This window comes from Drosophila subpulchrella, unplaced genomic scaffold, assembly GCF_014743375.2.
Source record: "Drosophila subpulchrella strain 33 F10 #4 breed RU33 unplaced genomic scaffold, RU_Dsub_v1.1 Primary Assembly Seq354, whole genome shotgun sequence".
NCBI lineage: Eukaryota > Metazoa > Arthropoda > Insecta > Diptera > Drosophilidae > Drosophila > Drosophila subpulchrella.
The window spans coordinates 427609-451039 of NW_023665577.1; the positions used below are offsets into that span (position 1 = coordinate 427609).

Sequence of the window (23431 nt, forward strand, 5' to 3'; positions counted from 1 at the left end):
CGGTGGGTGGCAAATGGGGTGGCGTTTTGATAAGTGAAAATATGGGCGACAACCCCCGCTGCGATGTCGGGCGGATGAGGATATGGCCGCACTCACAGAAAAATTGTTGCTAAGCTGTTTGTAATACTTGAATTCTTTGAATCATTTTATATTTCTATCATTGTTTTTATGATCCTCATTAAATATGGAAAAACAATTGAAAAACACAAATTTAAATAGTATTACATATCACAAAGTCCATTAAATAGTAGCATACTAAAATTCGTCAAATGTGTTGACAGCCCTTGTAAAAAATACTGTAGTAAATTAATTTTGTCTTTATAAAAAAGACCAGTAAAATAAATCTATTCATTGAACTGTTATTTCAGAAACAACAGGTAAGATTAGTTTTGTTTAGAGATATAGTTCAGAAGTTAACAGTTATTTTCTTTGTTAGGAAATAATATACCATTATTTTTTAAGAAATATATATTTAGTTTAATAACAATTTTTTTTAGTGCACGGAAGAAAGAAAACGGGCGGCTGATAACACCAACCCCAAACCCGGCAAACTCCGCCGGACGCACGCACCGGATACGGGCTGCGGATGAAGGTGTGGGCGGGACTTCGGGGGGTGGAGTGGCTCCTTTTTTAAGTGGAAAAGTGGAAATAAATTAAAAATGGGTGGCATCGTCGTGGCTTCGAGTCTCGACCGCGTCTGCCACACGACGACAACGCCGCTGCCGGCTTTGCTCTCGGCTTTTTCGGAAGGTAAAACTTTTGGACAAAACAGTTGAACTTCAAAATGCGAATTTGATTAGGATATTTGCATAAAATTCTGTTTCTGCGCCAAGTACACACTCCGCATCACATTCTCCCCGCCCCAAAAGGCGGCCATAAAAAACCCCTCGAACACAAGCGGCGGTTTGGCTGGGGATCCGACCCGAGTTGGAGCGTATGTTCGCTGCCGGAAACGGAAGTATATAAGTCAACCTAGATTTGGTTTAGTAGCAGCTTTGCTGATACCAAGGACAAATGGTCTTTCAGTCAGAAACTTGCCGAAAGCCGGGGTAAACGTGCTTTAAGGAGTGCATTACTTAAATTTGTATAAAAATGGTTGGTTAAGAGAACAAGGTTCCGATGCAAAGTATAGGGATATTAAGATGGCAAAGAAATAGGAAGGTGAGAAAAGTAAAGTTTTTTTTAAAGAGTGTTAAGTAATTTTGAATATATATTTTTCTACCCTTGAGAAATGTTTTCACCATAGTTATTGATATTTTTAAGAACGCAAACATCATACTTCACAGTTTCACCATATTATCGTTTAAACCTCATTATTGTGCATAGTCCTTATGCAATCCTTAAGAAACTCTTCCCCTATTAACGTCCCTTTATCTCTAGCTTATCCCGCCTTATGAACAAACCCTCCCCGGAGAGTCACAATTAGTCTTGCCCATAACAGCAGCTAATAGTTTCGTAAATAGTTTTGGCCAATATTTACATGAGTTGCCTTCTGCCTCGGCTGCCTGTTGGTTTTGTTCCTTTTGTCTTTTGCTGCCATTGTGAAAATATTTGTCTTCAAATGGGCCATTGTCTCTGCCCGCTCTCCCGTCTCTCGCCGCACAGCGGGTACACTCAAAAAAATTTTAATGCTTTTTGAACCTAAAAATTAAATATCTCATATAGTGTTTGGAAGTAAGAAATTAATTTTAAAATTAAATAAAATTTGAATTTTGTAAAACACATTTCAATAAGGATTATAAAGAAATAATAATAAGAAAAATTATAAAAAATTACTAGCTTTTTATTAAGACTTAAATTGCTTATTAAATTGATGTTTTCTAAGATTTTAGTTTATAATAGGTTCTTTAATAATTGAATTTGTAAAGCCTAAAACCTGAAACCCCTTATAAAAAGGAACATTTTCAGAAATGATTTTCTTGGATTTGTTCACTTTTTGAAAGAATTAGAAAATGTTTAATTCTGTAAGAAATATCTCTGAGTGCACACGCATCCGCAGTGGACGACGTCCATCGCTGACGTGCGTCTGTCTCAAGCTCGCCGTCTTCGTCTTCCATCCGCTTTCTGGCCATATCTTTCGGTCTGCGTCTGCGTTCGTATCTCACTCGATGTATCTGAGTATCTGTATCTGCAAATGTATCTGTGTCTCCGCGTTTTTCTCGCTGTCTGCCTTACAAAACGTGTTCATTACAATCCGCTTGCCGTTGCTTCTGCTGCAGCCGCTGCCGCTGCCGCCGATCGGCCAAATGTGTCAGAGCTGAAACGTCATGATTAATGATGCAAACATGTGGGCCCGTCTCTGTCTATACGATTCCCAATCCGGCTGCGAGTCCGGCTACCTCTGCCTCTACGGCTCGAATGCGTTCAGGGGGCAGAGACAAAAACAGCCCGGGGACAGGGCTGGGCATGGGAACGGGATCGGGAATAGGAATGGTTACGTTTTATCAAGGTAAATTAGAAGTCGAGACACCCGAAATGTAAACATCGAACTGGGCAGCACTTGGACATTAGGCGAAATTAGAAATTAATCCTGCCACCGCACCACAGATGGAAATACTTCCAAGGGGGATGGTATGGGAAGATCCCAGCTCGAAGGTCTGAGCGTGGGGAGAGTCTTTTTTTCGTCTACTTCTTTTGGGGGCGGAACTTTAGAGGTCAGGCAAAATTAATGGGAAATCCTCATGACTGACAAGTCGGAGTAATAGCTTATACACATATCATAGATGATCTATCGAAAGAGGCACTGGAGTAAGAAGAGCATTCGAGGAAGTCCCAAATTATATTGCGAGAAGGATAGGTTATATTGCAAGACGGATAATGGTATTATGTTAAGGAAAAAGTCAAGTGAGAATGGAAACTATCAAAAGGAAATAAACCTGCTATCTTAAGAGCCAGAGTCGATTAATATATGTAAGTTTCAGACATAACTCCCTTTTGTAGTTTCTATGAAATGCAAATTTTTTTTGGAAACTAAGCTTGATTATATTTGGAGTACCACAACGTTCTTATAACTTATATATTATGACATAAGGCAAAAAAGGCCACGTGGTCTATAAAAAATAAATAAAGTAAATAATGTAATCTGCGGATTATCAACAGAAAGATAGGTAAAACAGGAAAACATTTTAGTAATAAATAATAAGCCCTCTGTACTTGGAACCCGATTTCGCTGGATGTATAAACCTATGTGACACATGGTGTCCTTCCAGCGTGGGTGTTGGTTATGTCCTGTGAAATAACCAACCCACAGCCAGCCAATTACAACACGACAATGCGCTGACCTCAACTCGGCTCCTGGCACACACACAAACAACCTCACAGAGTGGTTACCGTTTTGTGGCCCAGCAGGAGTTTCAAGGGGTAAGTTGGTGGTAGGGCTGAGGGGTAGTAGGGTGGGCAGAGCCGGCGATACAATAATTGCCCTGGGCCAGGGCCTTCCACCGTCGCCAGTCGTCAGTCGACATTGTTGCGGCTTAGAGTAAATTACATACACTCAAAAAAAATTATAGAAAGCGCCTTGTAGGGTCTTATACACAAGAAGGTTTGGATAGGGTACAAAGCAACAAAGCCGAGTTCAGCCAAGTATATTACAGTTTCAATTACTATCATTTTATGACTTTATATTAGAATCTCTACTTTAAAATGTTGGTATATATTGTTTCTTCTTTCCTCCAAACCTTTAAGACTTTGGAGAACTTATTACTGTATATCTATACAAATAAAGCATGGTTTCATGGTTTATAGAACATGTTACTAAAAACTTTAACAAAAAAATAAAAAATCGAACACATGGTTTCACTAGCATTAGTATTTCCGCCACATACAAAAATTAAATTTCACTATTTTTTAAGACGCTTTACTTAAAGATGTTCTTGATCATCATAAACAACTACAACCGACTTAGAAATATCTCTTTGAACAAAAATTGAGATCGTTTTATACCATGAGATGCCAAGCTTTTCTCTAAATCTCTCAAACACTCAGTGAAATTATATTGTCAATACCTTAGTAAACAGCGAATTGATCAAATATGTTAACAGTCACCGAGTTCTTAATAAAACATTGCCGTTTTCTTTTAAAACTTGAATCCAACCGGGTTTCGTGTACATTCTTGTTCGAATTTTTTTAAGTGCTGAGCTTAGGAAAAAAGCCGACCAGCAAGAACCACTACCACTCGCTATAAAAAGCCGCCATGGCGGTCATTCATTCATACAGAACCCAAGGCGTGCAATGGCCAGGTCGGGAACCTGACATGTTCTTTTCGATCAGACAACGACCACCACCGAAAGCAAAAAACACGGCGAGGTGGGCAGATCGGGGAACTTTGGAAGGGGAAGGGCCGCTGCTTGTCATTGTGGGTATTCGGGCAAGTGTGTGTGGAGTACCTCAATCATGTAATTATTTCCTCCGCAACAAAGCCAGAAAAAGAGAGTGAGAGAGACTTTCGGATTGTGGTGGTGTGTGTGGTGCCTTGTGGTGTGGGCCAAACTTAAACTGGTAGCGTGTTCGTGGCTCTCTCCCTTTCAAGCAAGCAACAAAAACACGAACAAGATTGGTCTACATATATTTCTTAAATTATATATACCCACACACACAGAGAGGAATAAAAAACATTCGTGTTTTGTTACTCAATTTAATTCAGGTAAAATATGTATTTTTCCGTCTGCGTTTTTTTGTTTTGAGCCGTGTTTGCGTTGTTGTCTTCCCGTCCCCCAAAAAAGTAAACCTAAACTTTGGTCACGAACACGAAAAAGCGACGTTTCCGTTGAACCGTCTCCAAAATGGTCGCCGCTTGATTGGCTCTTTTTTCTCGGTTTTATGGTTGATTTTGGGCTTACTCTAGATGATTTCGATACACAAAATGGTCGTCACAACTTTGAAAGATCTTTCCGCAGAAACGATATAATTATTTGGCTAAGCAAATTTTCAAGGGAAATCGCTATACAATAATTATTGAAATTCGCATTTTTCGCTTTGCGGTTTTTGCACACATCCCTGTAGGCTGGACCGAAATTGGTATAATAAGATTTAATCAGGCTACTGCGGTCTGGGCCCCTTAAATTACGGGTTCGCCTTGAGAAATCTCTTACAGCAAATGCAAAATGTTGTCGGTTTTAATCGTTTTAGGCCAATTGGAGAATCTTATGGTTTGTGGTTTAAAGTATTGCGCAATGGGTGAGAAATTGTTTGTTTAGCATGTAAGTACTTACTTATGGAATTATCACCTGAAACGGGAAAAGATAGAGTTTTAATTAGGAATGTATTTTAACGGAAAGTATTTTACGATGAAATTTCAATATTTTGTTTAAAAAATAATGATGAAGTTTTAACGTATCTAAAGTTTTTCACATTTCTTTAGGTCTTCTAAAATAAGTAAAGTCTTACTACTCTAAATAAATTGGAATCGATAAATTAAAAAAGTATTAAAATCTAAAGATTTCATAAAGATTATATTTAAAAAATGTCATATCCATAAACCACCTGGAACTTTAAAAGTAGCAAGAATTTTTGTATTCTTCTCGTCATTGCAACTTAAAATTCTTACTCTGAAATTTAATAGGGGGTTAAACATAAACATGAGCATAAATGGCATACATCCAGATGCACGAAAAAATCGTTAAATGCTTATTGAGGTGTGTAAATTTTTTAAGACTCCATTCACCTGCAAAGTTGCATACATGACTGCTTCAAAGTAGAGGTGCTCAGTTTAAAATATTGAGAGCCCGTATTTGTTTATCTTTTTTGGTGACAAAGTTGCCCCGAGCTGCCAACTATATATAACTATATACTATTGGCTAAGAAACTTTCTTCCCGAAGTTGGCTTGTATCAAGAGTGGAAAATAATTAACCTCAAAGTTCGGCAAGCGGAAGTTTCCCAGCCGGTTTGACATGGTCAACACATGCAGCACGTAACGAGTGGTCAAGTGGTGGTACTTCCTATCCCCACTTTGCCCAGTTCGTTCCTGGAACCCAACTTCGTAATTGAGAAGTTTCGATGGCAAAAAATAAGGAGGAAATCCCAGCCAGGAAAGTCTCAAGGAAGCGCAGAACTTCTCTAAGAAGTCTATTATTCGAAAAAGGGAGGAGATCCCAAGTAAGGGGTTGGATTTCGATGATGATGATGATGATGATGGGCAAAGGCAAATAAAATCATGCTGTCGGAAATAATAGCGTCTAGCCTGGAACTTAATTCCTACTGGGTTGGGTTTCGGATCCAGTCTGTCCTTCTCTCCCCTTCCCTTCGAACTGCTGCCAAGTTTATGCAGTTTCATAAGCAATATTTGATATTTTTCGTGCAGCGGCAGCAGCTGCGTGATTAGCAAATATTTTCGTTTGATAATCAGCGAACATTCCCATTTCTATATGCAGCTGATGCGAAGCTCATGAATATGACTGGGCACTTTGTGTAGTTATTTCGGATATTTCCGTTTAAGATGGAACTGGTTTTAATGGGTGGAGCTGCAGTTACGTCCGGTTCAAGCTCATGGGGCTTTTCTGTTTGGTTTATGGAATAAATATTGCATTTTTATTCGTAAAGTATGTATGTTATTTTAATACTCTACGAAAACAAATAAGAAATCTTTGAAAATAATGGTATTGAAACCATATCTTAGTTTTTTTGAATGGACGCCATATTTATTTCGCCCTTAAACTTTTCTTGTTCCCACAAGAGACTTTCCCCTTGGTCCCACCTTAAGGTACCAGTAGACACTTTCTAATCATACTCAAAGACCATTACCTAATTGAAAAGAATGTGGTGAGCTATCTATCCATCTGCGAGTATTGTTTCTGCCCGTGAATGTTTTGCAGTCTTAAGTTTCTTTTTTGCCCGATCCCAGGTCCGATTTAAGGCAACTGCTTGGGGAACTTGGCATTGCCTTTTCCAGCTGGGGGCTGCTCTGGGGCGAATTCGGGCCTGACTGACAGCGAGTAGGTGTGACCAGGCTACTCATTCATTCTGACAGTTTTCCCACCCACTCTCGCACACGAAACGCAATTTGTTGGATTGTGGGCAGTGCCCCTCGAGCAGAAAAACACTCTGAAAAAATACGAATCTTCGAAGTTACCAATTGAAGAGAAAACGAAAGACAGTCAAAAGGATATTTCAAATTTAAGTTTAAATTATGTTCTCGCAACAGTAAACATTTTTAAAAAGAGATTTTTAAGAAAGTTTTCAGAATAAGCCCGTGAAAAGCAAGTATGCTTAAAATTTGTATTACATCAGGGTCGTCTTTAAAGTTTAAGAAACCCCTTTAAATTCAAAACGTAAGACCACAAAAAGAAGGTATAAATAATGCAATTATTACAAACCATATAATAATTGTTTCTCATATTAAAAATAAAATAAAAACAATTATAGCAAGCGTTTTAATACAGTAAATTCCTTTTTAAATACAGCTGTTAATTTTGTAATTTACCAAAGTAAACTCAAGCAATGAGTCGGTGGGTGTTTCTTAACTAAGTACCTACATTTTTTGGAGTGTAAAAATACAACCACTTTTAAATAAGAAAAAAGAGAGAGACAGGTTCGCTTGTGGCGCCAAAAAGCATTTCTCGCAGGTCGCAAGTCGCGTGTCTCTGGGCTTTCATTTCATTTCTCTCCCAGTCTTTCTTTTTTGTTTTTCGGCTCTTGCAACTAATTTTCATTTCCAACAGAGTGCACCTTTCGCCAGCCGTCGAGGGGAGGAGGTGGGGCCGGGTGGAAATCTTATTAAAAAGTGAACAGAGTGCGATAAAATTGAATTTGCATTCAAAAGCCATTAACCGCAGCAGTCACTCGGCCTGCTATCCCCTTTGCACTTTCTAAGAATTTAAAAAATAACCGAAGAAAATGGAGCTGGCGAAAGTCCTTGAACTCGGCTTTAATGCGAGGTATACATTTATTTTTCCAAATATTTTCGAGCCAAAGGAAATCATTATTTCGCGCGCATTTTGTTGACAGCTGTTGGCTATAAAATTCTATACGTGATATAGAGATATCAATAATTATTTTATACGACTGCTCGGCAATAATCATGAGTGTTTTTACTCGGCTGGAAAAATATTATTTTAATTGCATATCAATTTCACGCTCTTTAGCCCCATAGCACACCATTCCGCAGTAGAGATCCGCATTCAATCAGCAGCGAAGCAACAAATTGTTCGAAAAGCCATTTGGCCAATGATGTGAACGATGCGTTTATAATAATCACCACCCACCGCTCACCTGCCGCGAACTCCCCTTGTTTTTGGCCCACCTCCAGCCACCCATTTCGAGTTAAAGCTAAACGATTCGGGGCCATTTAAAAAGCCCAGGGAACCATGTTGTCCGACTCCCACTCCCCATGATTTACATCTCCCCCAACCTTTGTGTGTTCGCCTCTATTGGTTCATAATTGTCCCACTTATTGTTATTTTTATGGCGTATTACATCGCACGTTCGGCCCGTTCTGTTCCATTTATGTGACCTGTGTACGAATTTCAATTAATAACTAGAAAAGAGTTGTAACCACCAAAAATAATCTGCATTTGTGTAAATTCATGTTTCGGGTGCTCAATAATTCCAGTTTATTCTGCACGTCGAGTCAGCCGCAAAAAAGATAAAAATATTTTGGAAGTGATATGTGTAAAATTACGTATTTTTGTTCCAATCCTATTTAAAACATTTTCAGTATAAATAGGAAGATGATAGATAGATGATCCCAGCAAATCAGTTGGTTAATTGTATGTTTAAATAAAGTGATGTCCCCCCACCTCTTAAAAATACGCTTAAAAAATCAATCCTCATCCAACTTAAGTAGAATCCATCGATCACCAGCCGACCAGATTGACATAATTATTGGTCTGTTGTATTGCTGCGCTCATCGCATGTCAATTAAAATCACAATTTTCAATGCAAATCAATCAGGGGCTTGTGGACCTGGACTTAACTGCGCTCAGGAGTTAAGTCAACCATCGAACAACAATTGATGTATTGCCCAACGGACTTTGCCAGACATGAGATGATCAAAAAGGTGGAGAGTGGATGAGATTTATTTTTTTGGCAAACATGTCAGACCGTTTACAGATGACAAATTCATTTTTAACACGACACAAAAGTGAAAACCAACTGAGAAAATATGTTTTATACACCGAGATGTATGTGGAGAAAAGCTCGCAATGGGACATTGCAAGGCAGATTTCCCAGAGAGTCGCCTTTGCGGTCTGTCTGACATTTGACTGTTGTCGCCCTCTCGGACAATCTTTGTGTCCTTCGGATGTAACATGTGCACCTCGCCTGTATCTCACTCTGCGATAGATGGCAAATACAACATTAAAGATTCGCCTTTAGTCTGCGTTAAACGGAAGCTTAGCCCGAAAAAAGGTCAAGTCCAAAATGATGGATGATGCTGTGACACTCACTCACTCTCGCAGATTCCCAAACCTATGTAGATACATATATAGAGAAGCATCCCCAAGTGACATCTTTCGCTCTCTCCGCCCTGCGTTGCCTTTTGGGGTTGCAAGTGCTCTGTGGTTCTCAGATACTTGCAATCCTTATCACAGGTAGCTAACTTAATATCCGCTTTAAAAATATCCCATAACTTTCGCTATCTCGCCGCTGATCGCATAAATAATAACTGTTAACAGGGCCCAACAAGCCACAAATTAAAAACTACAAGCAGCACTAAAAAGGATGGGAAGTTCTTGAAAATTTACGAGCACCGGAATCACGTGTCAACCACGCGCGTTCTCGGTCTCAGTTTCAGTTTCAGTTCTATCCAACCCCCAACTCCAGACCCAAGCCGAACCCAACCCAATCGAGTCCTATCCTGAGGACGAACCCCTCCCAACTCAGGGGCTTCCGCAGCTGTAGATATGATGCATGACTCGACGGAAAGCGGTGTCGTTGTCGCTGTTCCTGCCAGTCGCCCTTAAGGATTCACGTTCACGTGCTAAGCGTATGCGAATTTAAATCTGTTTGCCGCTACCGCCGAATTTGAATATATCCTCGAGCAGGAGCAGGAACGGAAGAAATCCTTTGGCCCTGCGGTTCGCCGTTTGAATATAAAACACAGGGGAAGTCAACAGCCGATGACAAACAGAAAATCCATTTTCACACAAACATTAGTTTTATTTAAATCACACTCACATCCAGGGGTTACAGGGGTTAACCGGAGTCGGGCTATCATGTGAGTGTGTGGATGTGATTCTCTCTGCGTCCTTGTTGACTTTTCACGCTCCTTTAAATGCCGTTAAATGTGAAAGCCTTGTCAGGCTTCGGTAACATTAATCAAAAAATTTAAACATGTAGGTGGATTTTTAAATAAAATATTCTCCTTGATATTAATTTTGAGTGTTGACAGCAACGACCTTACTATTAGCAGATTAGGAAAACAGAAGCAACAGGAAATTATGTTAGGCATAAGAATTCTTCATTATAGTTGTAATGTTTTAAAAAATAAATTTAAAATATGTAGTTTTGTAACTAAAAATCTGAGCCAATACATTTGATGTAGAATATCTAATAAATATTTTAACACGTTAGTATTTTGTAAAAGTTTTCTAGATTTAATGGATTGCGTAAGTGTATGCAGATATCTATAGATATGTAGTTATGTAAATAGCCAGCTTTGGACTGCGCATAAAGATCTAATGGTGCACTAATACATGTCTTTAAAGCTTTTAGAAAAATAAAAACTGAGAAGATACTGGACCTGCATTGTTTATGCAACTCACCGGAGCGCAACTCAGAAGTCGGAATCAGTAGCCGGCAATCGGTCCGTGCGTGATGATAATTTATGACATTTTTACTGTCTGGCTGGGCTTAGTTTTACATTTTTACAGTCATTTGTCTTTGGCAACACCCTCGACTGAACCTGGCTAGTAATTACTGCAGTTGGCCTGGCTCATTGATAAGTAAAACTGTGTTTTATGCAAAAACTCCGTAATTTATTAATTTATTATAGTTGTAAGGGTGCAACCCCCGCCTCGGTGGCCAATAGACCCCCCAGCGACTTCAGTGAAGTGGAATGCATGGCGATTAACTCCGGGTTGAGTTACGGAAATAAATAGGTGTACTTCGCCTATTTATGATAGCACTAATGCCCACAACTTAGCCCGGTCTTTGAGATAAAGTCGCAAACAAGCAATTTTTATGGCCGAAAATCCAATTCAAATGTTTACAAATCGTTTAAACTGGGATCTCGGCTGATGAGAAGGAGGGCTCTCTAAAAAAAGACATAAAAATAAATCGCGTACAAATTGAAAATAATTTCGGATCTGATTTTCTCCTGGTAAGTGGGAAACCGGACAGAGATGTCTCCAGCGAAATTGCGGACAGGCGGGTCAACCACCACGGGTAGTGGGTGGTGTCCCCTCCCATCCATTCCATTCCACTAAGTACACAAGAATGGAGCGTAAAAATTTTTATCGTCGCGGTTTTTACGGAATGTGATCCGCGGCGATTAAGTGCGCGGCTTTTGTGTCATTGTCATGCCGTCGTCCTGGCTAAAAAAAAGGGGCGGGGAACTGAGGTTTTTGAAGGGGGCGGCTTCGGCAGTCTATTTGCAGGGAGTCCTAGTCCTCTGCCCAAAACCCTCTGTAATGTATTCAAATTTTTCCAAGGCGAGGCCAGAGTGTCAGTGCATTCATTTCATAAAATGCTTTTCTCTCCTTCACTTTCCCCCATTTCCCACTTTTTTCCTTTTCCAGCTTTTTTTAATTTAATCGCGGGCAAATATTTTCATTCTTACTGAAACGCTTTTAGCTAAATGAGTGGAAATAAAATTAAATCGATATTGGTTAACGTCAAAGTTTTTAGGGGAAACCTCAAATGACCAATTTGGGGAGTAAATTATAGGGAACCCGCTGTGAGATGGGACCCATCTTAATGCAGGAAATTGATTCGCTAAAATTACTTTTTGGTCCTAATCCAGTGTTAAAATACAAAGGAACTGCAAATTTTCTATGACTATAAATGATATTTAATATTTACTAATTTAGTTTGTTCTAGCTGTTGGGATGTAGCTAGATTTCTGAAATGTTCGTATTAAAGATAAGATTAAAACCAAATGGCCAGTTAGATTTCCCTTTTACCTTATTAAGATGCCAAAAAAACACTGAACATTAAGGCTTATAATTCCCTGATAAATTTGCGGGCCTTTCGCCTTTAAAAATAATGACAAATCAGTTTGCAGATAAAACCGCCGAAAAAAGCACCCAAAAATTTGGTAGAAAATAATAATCTTAAAATTTACTTCGGCCAGCCGCCGGCTTAAGCTTAACTAATTGTAACAGATTTTTTCACAGTCACGTTGGAAAGGGAAAGGCCTGAAAAGGCGAAAGAAAAATATGGAAAAACCCTCTGGGGCGTAAACGTCTGCCTGGCATTATCCTGGCTGCGGCTGGCCAATTAGAACCCTTTGTTTGTCTTGGCCAAGACGCCGTGCACTTATCTCCATAATAAAGTCGTAACAATTAATTGAGCGGCCCGAAAACGGGCCATCTTACCCAAAAGCTTCAAGTCCTTGAATGGAGCCTTTTCTTTGGCCCTGGAATTTTTCATCGTTTGACGCGTAATTAGTGCTTAAAATTTATTTGACGAGCGCCAATTAATTTAATGCTCGGCGACATGATTCTGAAGTTTACCTTTTCAGAGGCACTTATCTACGGGGAGTTTTCTGGTTAAATGGACTTTAATTCTGGCTTGGGCGCAATGGGTTCAAAAGAAGATGATTACGGTTTTTGTTTTTTGCTAGTAAACCGAATAATTGGTTTTATAACTGTTATGTTCCCATACAACTTTGACCATATATTGCAAAACACTTCTCCACTTCTAAAATTTGTTGGAAATATAAGTTTATACTATTACTTATCTCCCGCGACTTCACTAGTCTATTAATGTCAACCACATAATCAAGGTATTTAAATAACAGAAAAAATCTTCCTGAAAAAACAACCATGCGATGTGACTTGGAATATTTTCGATTTTCCTATAGCAATCTGCATATCCCGAACATAACTGCAGAGGAATATTTTTCCTTCCCCTCTTATTTCGCACTCGCGCCGAATTCGTTTTGAATGAATTCAACTGTAAAGGTTAAAATTATAAATGTGCAAATGACTCATCATAAATAAAATTAATAAAAGGCACCGCGAACCTGGCCCTGTCCTCCGCTTTTTTCTGACCCTGGCAGACTTTGAGACCTTCATTGAGAAAAAGTACAACACATCAACATAAATATTATGATAAATGGTTTGTTATAATCGTAATCCTCGGGGGGTAAGTTTCGAGTCGTGCCGCACGCATTTTTTATGCTCTTCCGCCCCCCACCTCCGCCCACAAAATCCGTCCAGGAGCAGGATGAACTGCTTCAGTTCTCAATGGAGCAACATATGGTCGCGGGGTGGATGGTGCAGATGGCGCTTCGAATGGATTGCCGCCTCTCAATAGCCGGGGCCAACGAAGTCAAATTGTTTTTTATTGGTTTACCCCCAATGCCGCTCCATTCAGTGAAAGTATCTCACTCTCCTGGCGAGATCCGTTCGCATATCTCGCAGATACTTGAGCAGAGCGCGAACATGTTGCTCGACAATTACAAACTTTTCTTGCAGTTCATTACGCCTAATTAACACTTGATGCTGAGCGGAAATTTTATTGCTTCCACTTTGTGTGCATGTAAACAGGCTAACAACAAACCATTTCTGTGGAGAAATTCGCTTTGTAAACCCATACAACCCATCCTGCGAAGGGACTACACCCGTAATACGCGCCACACATTAAAATTCAGGATGCGTTGCAAACAATTTGCGGCAAACAATGGGAGTTTGCGGGGAAAGGATACAAATGGTTATTTAAGCCAAGAAGAGGAATTTGGAAATAAAGTCTTAGGTGATTTGGCTTAATAGGCCTCATCTAATTGGGGGATATTCAATTTATAATCAAAGTAACATTAACTTAAATGTACCAATTACAATATATTTAAATTATATCTGAAATTCGTAATAACAAATGGGAGATACTCCTTTGGTGTATAAGAATATTAATTATTATTCCAAATTGATATTAAATTTTGTTAATCTCTATGTTTTTCTCCATAAAAACAAATTTTTTTGGTTATTCGAATTAAAATAATAATATATATACGAGTATATTTAAATACAAAATAAATTAACACAAAATAAGACCATGAAAAAAGGACTTTTTTACCTCTTAGCAGGCAGTAATCTTAAATGTTCACTAGCCCCAAATGCGATCTTCAATGTGTAACCTATTACACATTCCCCATTTACAGATCCGCCGACATGAGAATCATTTAGATCGGTTACCACTTGACAAGGAATTAATTTGACAACGTTAACAAATTAAACTGTTAAACCAACACAAACACACTATCCCAGTTCGAACACTGAGATAAACAAATGGTCGACGGACGGACATTTACAACATCATTTGTAATCCATATCGCTCAGCACGTCGTCCCTTCGTCTTTCGACCCGGGAGTACATATAGGTATATATATGCAGTGTGTTTGGAAGTGTGAAAAGATGTATTGACCCTTTAACGGCGCTTCGGTATGCTTCACGCCATTTATTGGCTCGCTTTCACTCCGGGAAACCAGAGGCAAGTCGAGACCCGGACCCGGAGAAAGATTTCTCCCCTCTGGGGAATCCCTTGATGGTTCCATTTGCCACTCCGCACCGGCCACGTGTTGGGATTTGGCGGTTAAACACACTCTTACACACACTTTCCAGGGGATTAGTCCTGCTCATTTGTCAACAGGATGTGTGGTTGCTGAGTGTGGTCAATATTAATTGACAATGTATTAGTTTAAGTCAGCACACACTCTGCCACAAACATTTGCGGGTCTCCTAATAATGGCTTATTTATATTCCGAAACCGGATTAAAAACTTGAATCTTAATTGAAACATGTAATGTCATCTTTGTAGTGGAATTTGTTTCTGTAATCTTTTAAAAAAACATATGCAATTTTTGGTTGGAATGGATAGGGCCAACTTTAAGGGCGTCTTTTTAACGAGATCGAAACCTTGACATTGCTAAGTAAAATCAATAATATTATTCACAATTTATTAAATAGTTTAATTAAATAATTTTTAATAATAATACCAAAACTTGCTCTGAAACTTAATGCTTTTCTTATAGAACATATAATTTTCCGACTTGCCGCAGCCATTGCTCCACTTGTGTCCGATATAAATGATAAATTGAAGCTCTCTTCTTCCATGTTGCAGTATTTTTTCCCTACGATCCAGTCGGTTTTACGTGTCCCTCGGCAAGTGAATGGGGAAATGGCGAATGGGAGGCAGTGGTTTAAAATGGTGCAGCAGCAGACACGAAATTCGTATTTTCTGTGCTGCAACATCGCCAGAGGCCTAAAGGCCTGCAATTGCAACGTGCAACACGGCATTGCCTCGGCATCCACTGCCCCCTCGATCGAAGGCAAAAAAAAGGGGGACAGGAAAAAATATTTTGACAAATGAACCCAAATAACAGGTTGCAATCGCTCTGAGGAAAGGGGCTCGGGTTTTGGGCAAGTCGGACAGGAAAACGTATGGTCGGACAACCTTGATACCTCATTTATTTTAAATGCGGCTGCCTCGATCCCTGGCCCAGCTGTAGTTTTCTTTACTTTCTGTATTTTTTACTCTCCGCGTCGCCTTTTCGTATTTCTTGCGCAAATGAAATCGACACATTCGACTCGAGTCGAAGCGAAGGGAAATAAATGAAACATTTCCAGCGAGGTTCGCTCTGCTCTCGAAAATTGTTACAAATGATCGCAAATAACAGATCTTTGCCGGCACAGAGCGAGCTGTCCATCAAAGGAGCCGAACCCTCTCGGTGCGTGATCGAGTGGCAGAGGCAGAGGCAAAGGGATCGGGATTGGGATTGGGATCGGGACCGGGCGGTACGGACCTAGAGTTCTGCGTTCTGGGCTCTGACTTTCTGGACGGGAAGTGGCGAAGGCGCCGCCATGCTGCGCCTCATTTGATGCAAGGTAAATTGCATTGATTTCTTGATTAATGACAGTTTCGCATTTCACTGGCTGCACGGTAAGAAAAGTGTTCGGGATGCGTTTGAGCGAATAAACCGCAATTCGATAAAGTCACTAGCCTCTAAAGGAACTATAAACTAATATCAACCTAATCTAATTACAGAAAAATGGTTTTCTGATTATTGTCTGACTTAGTAATCACAAACCAACTTTTAAAAGCTGATAGAATCTATAAAGAAGTATCTGCACATTACTGAGATTCTGCTATGCTACACATATATCTCACTCAAGGTATTTAAAACCGTCAGAGACTTTATTCTTGAAAATTTAAATGGATTTTCTGTTTGTTTTTCGAATGGATCCTGATTTCCCCCCAGTGTAATGTGTTTCTGTACTCACCCTGATTGTTGTTGTTGCTGCCCTTTCGGGATGTCTTCTTCTCCTTCATCCAGGGATACTCTGGTACCGAGTCCATTCCATCCGGCGTTTGAGGGACAACGCCAACCGGATATCCGACCCCGACCCCGACATTGACATTAACGTTGACGCCCACACCTCCGATGGCGCCGGATCCAACAGGTGTTCCGATTTTGGGACTCTCCGGACTCAGGTGGTTAAGGAACTCGGCCATCGACGGCTGCGAGTTGATGAATCCGCCCTCGGAGGCTGCCATCCAATAGGCCGTGTCCGCGGTCCGCTTATCACAGTTCGGAGCCATCTTGTTGACCATCAGTACCGCTGGCACCGGTGGCGCCCCCTGCTGGCCGTGACCGGGCTGTCCGACACCCACTCCAACACCACCCACCACGCCCGCACCACCGCAACCACCCACTGGCAGGGACGTCTGGCCAGTTTGCACCTGCAGCGGATTCAACGGCGATTCCGATTTTATTTGCGTTCCCATCGGGGTGGTATCCAGGGTGCTGCAGACCTCTTGCATGGCTTGGGTTTATCTTTTCTAGATTAAGTTATTCTCTCTTGCAATTCCTGAGTGGCTTAAGTATACCTCAGCTTGGGGACCTGCAACAACAAACACATTTTTATTATTTTAAAGTTGTTCAAATTCGTTATCAAACAGCAAACGAGTTTTACAATCTCGAAGCCTGATTAAGTGGTAAAGAATTATTGAAAGACAGGTTATATTTTCTCTTGGAATTCAAGTTCAGTTTTGTTCAATTTGTACAGCCAAATATGTTATGATTAAACCGAACTATTCGAAATGGTGCTCTGAGTTAAGTGGAATAAATATGTTTGATACTTATTAAAAACATGTCTTTTAATCTTAAATTGAAAATAATTTTTAGCCAAAAAGGTTAGAAACAACAGAGAACGCTATAGTCGAGTGCCTTGACTATCAGATACCCGTTAGCTAACCATAATTTAGAAGATGGTAATTACTTTTAACAATTTATTTATTTTACAGTTTTACATTTTACACTTCACTTTTATCCACTGGCTGTAATGTCATTGGCGATGGACTAATGGTCCGATTTTAGAAATTAAAATTAAATCTTTAAAAATGTAAATGCAACAGCTTTTGGCGGTTTGTTGGCGTTAGAGTGGGCGTAGCACTGTTCTGAAACTTGCGCTGCCCATGAGTCTCTAGAATCTGCATGCTTAATCCCAACATTTTAGCTTTTATAGTTTCCGAGCGTTCATACGGATACACGGACATGGCTAGATCAACTCGGCTCGTGATCCTGATCAAGAACATATATAAATTAAGGGGTCAAAAAACGCCTTCTTCTACCAGCTACTTTCTTTTTGACGAATATAGTATAACTTTTTACTATACGAGTTACGGGTATAAAAAGCTTTAAAAAAAAGTAAAATTAGTAAATTTTCTTAATTCAAAGTAGACATCGAAACCCAAAAAAAAAATATTTAAGTGTTTCGAGACTTTGTCATACACATTTCTACATTTGTCAGCGTATTTCAATTGAACCGAAAATATTTTTAATCTCAAAATATTGAATATTTATATATATTATAAAATGTTTTATTTTTCATTTAAGTCTAATTTTTGCTTGTTTAACTATCTAAAAACATTAAATGAGTAAAATAAAAATGTGTATTAGGTCGCCGATTTTATTATTTTATACGCGCACATATAAACAGGAATTGTTGCGGCTCATTCTTTGTTTTAACTATTTAAATTAAATTAATTTTGATTGATTTGAAAAGTAACATTAAGACGTTGCCTTGAATACAATATGAACTAAATCAGCTTTTAAAACCTTTGTTTTATGGGAACTACAGTATTATAGCTTAAAAATAAATATTTTAATAAATTGAAAATACATACATTTTTATTTATTTTTCTTTGCTTAGCTTTCAATGCTGACCGAAACTATAATACACTATTTAAAAATACTTTTATTTTAATCGGACTTTGTGTATATTTCTGACTATAAGACAATTTACAAGAGTTCTTTAAAAATACTTTTTGTTTAAACCGAATGTAAAGACTTTTTTCTGTGGCTTGTCACTTCCTCTCATCACTCCTTTTCCAGACTTCACAAAACCAAATTAAAGTACAAACCAGATCGTACCATATTAAATTGATCGCCTACTGATCACTGTACTCCATATTTATCTTCCAGTTTTGGGTAAGCATATGCGTTCTTTGTCGAAATTTCAACAATATCACTTAGGTCACAGTTTTCACTATTGTCTGCACTTGTTCGCGGTAACTGCTTTGGCTTAGCCCTTTTTTTTTTGTTTTTAACTTTTTATTTTTAACCGGCACAACTTTCGCGATGCGGGTTTTGCGTAGAACTTTAGTGTGTCAGGGCTTATCTGTGGGCCGCGAGAAGAGGCGACAGCCGCGACGACAACGAGGGAACCCAGATCCGAGTATAAATATGGCCACCGTTGTGTTTGCTCAACCGTCAAGTGCTGTTTGGGGTTTGTTTTTCGCTTTTCAGGTCGACACACACCTTTTGGCAGCCATGGCGACGCGAAAAGGCCAACACAACCGACGAAACTACGGCGATAACGACGATAGTGCAAGTACGCGCTGTACCGCGGTGCGTATGCGTAATGTGTGGACTTTGGAGAGTTTGTAGAGTCGCTGCGATCGCTGCAATGGCCACACACAATCACACAAACACGCTCAATTGTTGCAATTTGTCTGAGATGGTTTTCTCCATTCGCACTCACACACAAGTAGGCACTAGCTGTCCCTGTCTGGCTTTCGAAGGTGCGCAGAACCGGTTTTTCAGGGGTTCCCAAGTGGTTCTTATCCGAATGCACTAGTTAATGGTCAAACTTGCTGTTTCATCTCAGTCAAAAAATATTATTTTTAGATTTTTAATTTTTCAAGAAATTAGTTTATTTAATATTATTATTATGCCTTGGCTACCGAACCGATTCAGGGCGTGGGCGAGACAGAACGCTTTTGGGGAGCTTCGTGCGGTTCCCGAGCTAGAGAGCAGCCAACAACCATTCCATCCAATAGCACCGAACGTACTGAACTGGGATTTTGGGAGCACCATCAAGGAGTGGCCTAAGCGACAGCCACCGCATCCATCACGCTTTTCCTGGCCGGCACATGCGCGGTGCCACATGGAAACTGGTTCCCAATGCCCGCAGTGCAGGGGGTGGAGTTCGCGCACAAGTCTCCGGCCCTCCGATTGGCCAGTGCCTCACTTCGGTTTGTATATGTATATGGCCTGTGTACCCCCGTATCTTTGCCCGTCATTTCCGCAGCGGTTTCTTGCCTCACTCGCTTTTTTCCACTTCCAACGCGAACGTGTTGCTTGTGACGGAATTTATTTGGTTTTTTGTTGCCTACACATTCCGCAGCAGCGAAAAAATAAGCTGAAAAAGCCACAGAAGCGAGTTTCTTCTCGCTCTCCGGCTTTTTTGGCTTTCGGGTATTTTTGACATTTCGCTTTGCTCATCGCTCTTTTTGTTTTGGGCGCCTCTTCTCTTGTCCAACCATCACGTTGTCAATCTTGTGGCATTGCTTTTTGCCTTTCGCCCGCTTTTCGCTCTCTTTTTGCCACATTCTCCGATTCCAATCCACTCCGTGCAGTCGGCGGCAAAAGTTCGCAATTATGTGCGGATTTTAATGCACACGAGTGTCACTACAGGTGTAAAAATATTGTCACATTTGCTACTGCACGAGGGAAGATTCGATTGGGAAATTCTGGGAGACAGGGCTGAAAAAGCGGGCCACAATTCTGAAACATTTGGGATAGTATCTGACAACATCTAATTTATCCATTAGTATATTAAATTTGCAAGACATTATGGTAATACTATGATTTTTGGAAATTTAATAAAATTTAACAAGCTTGAAGCATTTTTAGCAACGAAAACTGGCAAGTTGGGTCCAGTTTGTACGGTTTTTATAAAACGGCGCCATTACATTAATATATAAAATAACAACATTTAAATTTAAGATACTTTAATACACAACCAATTTGGTCGATATTTGAATATAATTTCTAATGTACTTTCTTCAAAGTTTTCTTCTCGGAAAGATTTAAAAACAAATTAGGAAATCATTTTTGTGAAATATATTTTATTTTTACAAAAATAAGTGCCTTATTATTAAATAGTGATCGGAAAAATGCCTTAAAAATAATATAATACAATTCAGTTATATTTATATTGGTATATGTACAGTCTGGTAAAGAGATATTCAGTGTTACTTTTAAAAATTCAATAAATTTTGAATGAAGTCATAGTCCACATCCAGAACATCTTCCGATGATGTGGAACCAGAAGCAGAACTATTAGAGTCCCAGCAGAAATTCGGCACCATTGGTTGATTCGGGGTGTAAGTATAACTACTTGAATTTGGCTCTATAATGTTTCCTTTGGGAGGAACTGTGTCTTCAAGACGCAACAAATTACTAGCCCAATTGGAATCCAATTCATTAAATGCCATCTGGGGAAGATCCATTGGAGCAGGACAGAACTCATTGAGGTAATCGTAGGCTTGATAGGGTGGTGTGATATGACCCTCTTCTTTGATCAAGGGAGTATCCTGCGGCAGGTAAACGGTTTCCGTATTTGAGCTAGCATATTGAAGGAGGCGCTCTACAATCTGTTCGTCCTCCAGAAGATGTCCTCTTGATTGGCAAGTGGTGGAATTAGAGGTGGTCAGAGGCTCATTAATAGCTTTCTTATTGGCCAACTTCTTGAGTTTCATCCGACGATTTTGGAACCAGATTTTAACCTGTCTTTCAGTAAGTCCCAAACGTTGAGAAATCTCGATTCGCCTCGTCCGGGCCAAATATTTATTTTGATGGAACTCCCTTTCCAGTTCAATAAGCTGATGACTGGTATATGCAGTGCGGGATCTCTTAGATTTCTCAAAGGACTTTGTTCCAGTTAATGGAACAGCATCCAGGTTTAAGTCAAGACAAGGATGCATCTAAACATAAAATTAAAATTTAGAAAGTTGGTTAGTTTTAGTCAAAATACAACATGATATTTTGTAACACACCTTGAAGTCACTGACTGAACAGTTGTCCACAAAATAATTTTCGGTTTCAATGTTAAACATTTTTCTTGGAGAGCGTTTATCTCTTGCTTCTGTTCGCTTTGAGCTGTCTTTTTTAACTAGATGCTTGTAAAGTAGACTGATTTGCTTATATACTTCAGACGCCTTAGGTAACGGATCGGATTGGTTCCTACCTGTCCCGCCTGTCCCATCTCGGTTGGCAGACGGCTGGTCTGGTCTCGTAGGTGTCGCGTCTTTTTGAGCCTGGCTCCGAATCAAGGTAAAATCCAGGCTCCAGAGTATGCGACACTTTTGCTGGCACCGTCGCATGGCGGCGTGAGTCCTGGCTCCGTCTCGCTTCAATAGTAGTCTATAGGACTGTATGCAAGGATGGATATAACTATACCACGGTTCGAAGGCAACCCAATTATTCATGGTACTTCTGTGTTAAAATTGTTGAACAAATTACAATGCCTACAATTAGTATTGGAAAAAATAATAATTTATTATACCTGTCATAACATGTAAGTTCCTGTATAATTTTATATTTATAAATTGGGGTACATCGATTGATACAACAAATTTATTGATTAACATAATAACATTAACATAATACTTTAAGTTAAACAGGCCCGTAACCATTCCTACAGTTCTGCCCAGCTTTAGCGCAAGGCAAAGGACCCCAATCCCCCGATCAGGTAGTTATTGGCCATGAACGGGAAAGATTTTGGTTTTTCCCGGGGTTTTCCACATCAGTTATGAATATCTACGGGTTGAGTTACCTGCTTAGCAAAGGAAGAGCGATCCGATCCATCCCTGATCCTCGGTCGTAAAAAGAGTGTCACTTCAAGCTAATCCAATAACCCGCTATAAAATCCCCCGGGCTACGTGCTACAAAGCACAGATTTACGATCGTCCTGGCTTATGTAAACCAAAACCATATTTGCTCTTGGAGGGAAAATCATAGGTGCGACTAAAAGCAAATCTCTTAAACGAGATCGGGGTCTTGATATTCCAAAAAAGTGGTTTGGCCGTAATACTTGTAATTTGTAATAATACATTTTTAAAAACGTAAAAATATTTAAATGAATATTGAAAATTGTCATTTTAATACAATATTAGGTTCTAAGCAATTTGTATACTATTGCCAAAGGTATTACAATTCTTTTAATTTATTATAGTTGGCATACAAATATTTCGGATATAATAACAACAAGTTATACTTTTATCGTTTTTGACAAAATCTCAGCTTTTCTGCAATATAATTATTTATAATTTATATATTATATTTATAATAATAATTTATAATTTATTTAATCAAGTTTAAATAACATAAGTACTTTTTCTGATTGTATATACAAGTTTGTCTATGCAATTATTATAAAAACAACAAGTGAGAGCCTTTTATCATTTACTTTAAACCTTTCTTTTGCATGGCTCAGATATGAAGCCAACATGCAAGCCATTTGGTCGAACAGTTTTGTGGTCTCAACGGCAGGCTCCTCTTTCTCCTTAGTGAGCTCAGATAAATTGGTGTCATCACATCATAAAGTGATTTCCAGCATATTGAAATTTTCTCCAGCTTTTCCATCTCGGCCAGCGTGTTGTGTCACATGGAAAGGAGATGAGGACACTGGGATCATATTAGATTTGCCATGTTTTGTGAACAATATTTCATCGTCAGCTGTCACATAGTCGTGTCTTTTTATTAGTTATTTGATTATGCCAATAATAGAAACTTGTAGAATTTCATTATCGATAAAGTTTTGCTATCACAGGAGTATGTGGAAAAATTGTATAAGAAAATTGGGTAACAAATGAATAAAGTTGAAGATGTGAAATGAATATAAAGGATTGCCTTCAACGATTATTTGATACATATAAATATATTTATTTTCGGATGCGTTGTCATGACCGTAATAGGCAATTATTACGATCTTATCCTGATCAACTCTTGCTTAATGTATTTCTAATTGAAATATTTTCACTCTATTGGTT

At 39.3% G+C, this 23431-nt stretch overlaps 2 protein-coding genes across 3 annotated transcripts in view; both read right to left on the bottom strand.

The window, feature by feature from the left end:
* The window catches only part of LOC119560030 (homeotic protein proboscipedia), a 37301-nt gene extending 17907 nt beyond the window's left edge, over positions 1-19394 (bottom strand). For both annotated transcript variants that reach the window (XM_037873326.1, XM_037873325.1), the window contains exons 1-3: positions 18528-19394; positions 16375-16995; positions 5211-5225 (exon numbers count right to left, since the gene is read on the bottom strand). In XM_037873326.1, coding sequence (XP_037729254.1) covers positions 5211-5225; positions 16375-16915 — 556 coding nt within the window. In that variant the 5' untranslated portion in view covers positions 16916-16995; positions 18528-19394. The remainder of the gene's footprint in view (positions 1-5210; positions 5226-16374; positions 16996-18527) is intronic.
* A 1244-nt stretch (positions 19395-20638) lies between these two features.
* Positions 20639-21496, bottom strand: LOC119560344 (protein zerknuellt 2). The gene is made up of 2 exons (XM_037873740.1): positions 21437-21496; positions 20639-21364 (listed from the first exon to the last, which is right to left on the bottom strand). The coding sequence occupies exons 1-2, from the start codon at positions 21494-21496 to the stop codon at positions 20639-20641; spliced, it is 786 nt and encodes a 261-aa protein (XP_037729668.1).
* Positions 21497-23431: the final 1935 nt, after the last annotated feature.

Bases quoted from the DNA above. Each gene is read 5' to 3' on its own strand.
- LOC119560344 (XM_037873740.1), bottom strand. From the start codon at position 21,496: ATGTTTAACATTGAAACCGAAAATTATTTTGTGGACAACTGTTCAGTC. The intron at 21,365-21,436 runs GTGTGTTACAAA...TTTTATGTTTAG, and splicing joins GTTCAGTCAGTGACTTCAAG to ATGCATCCTTGTCTTGACTT.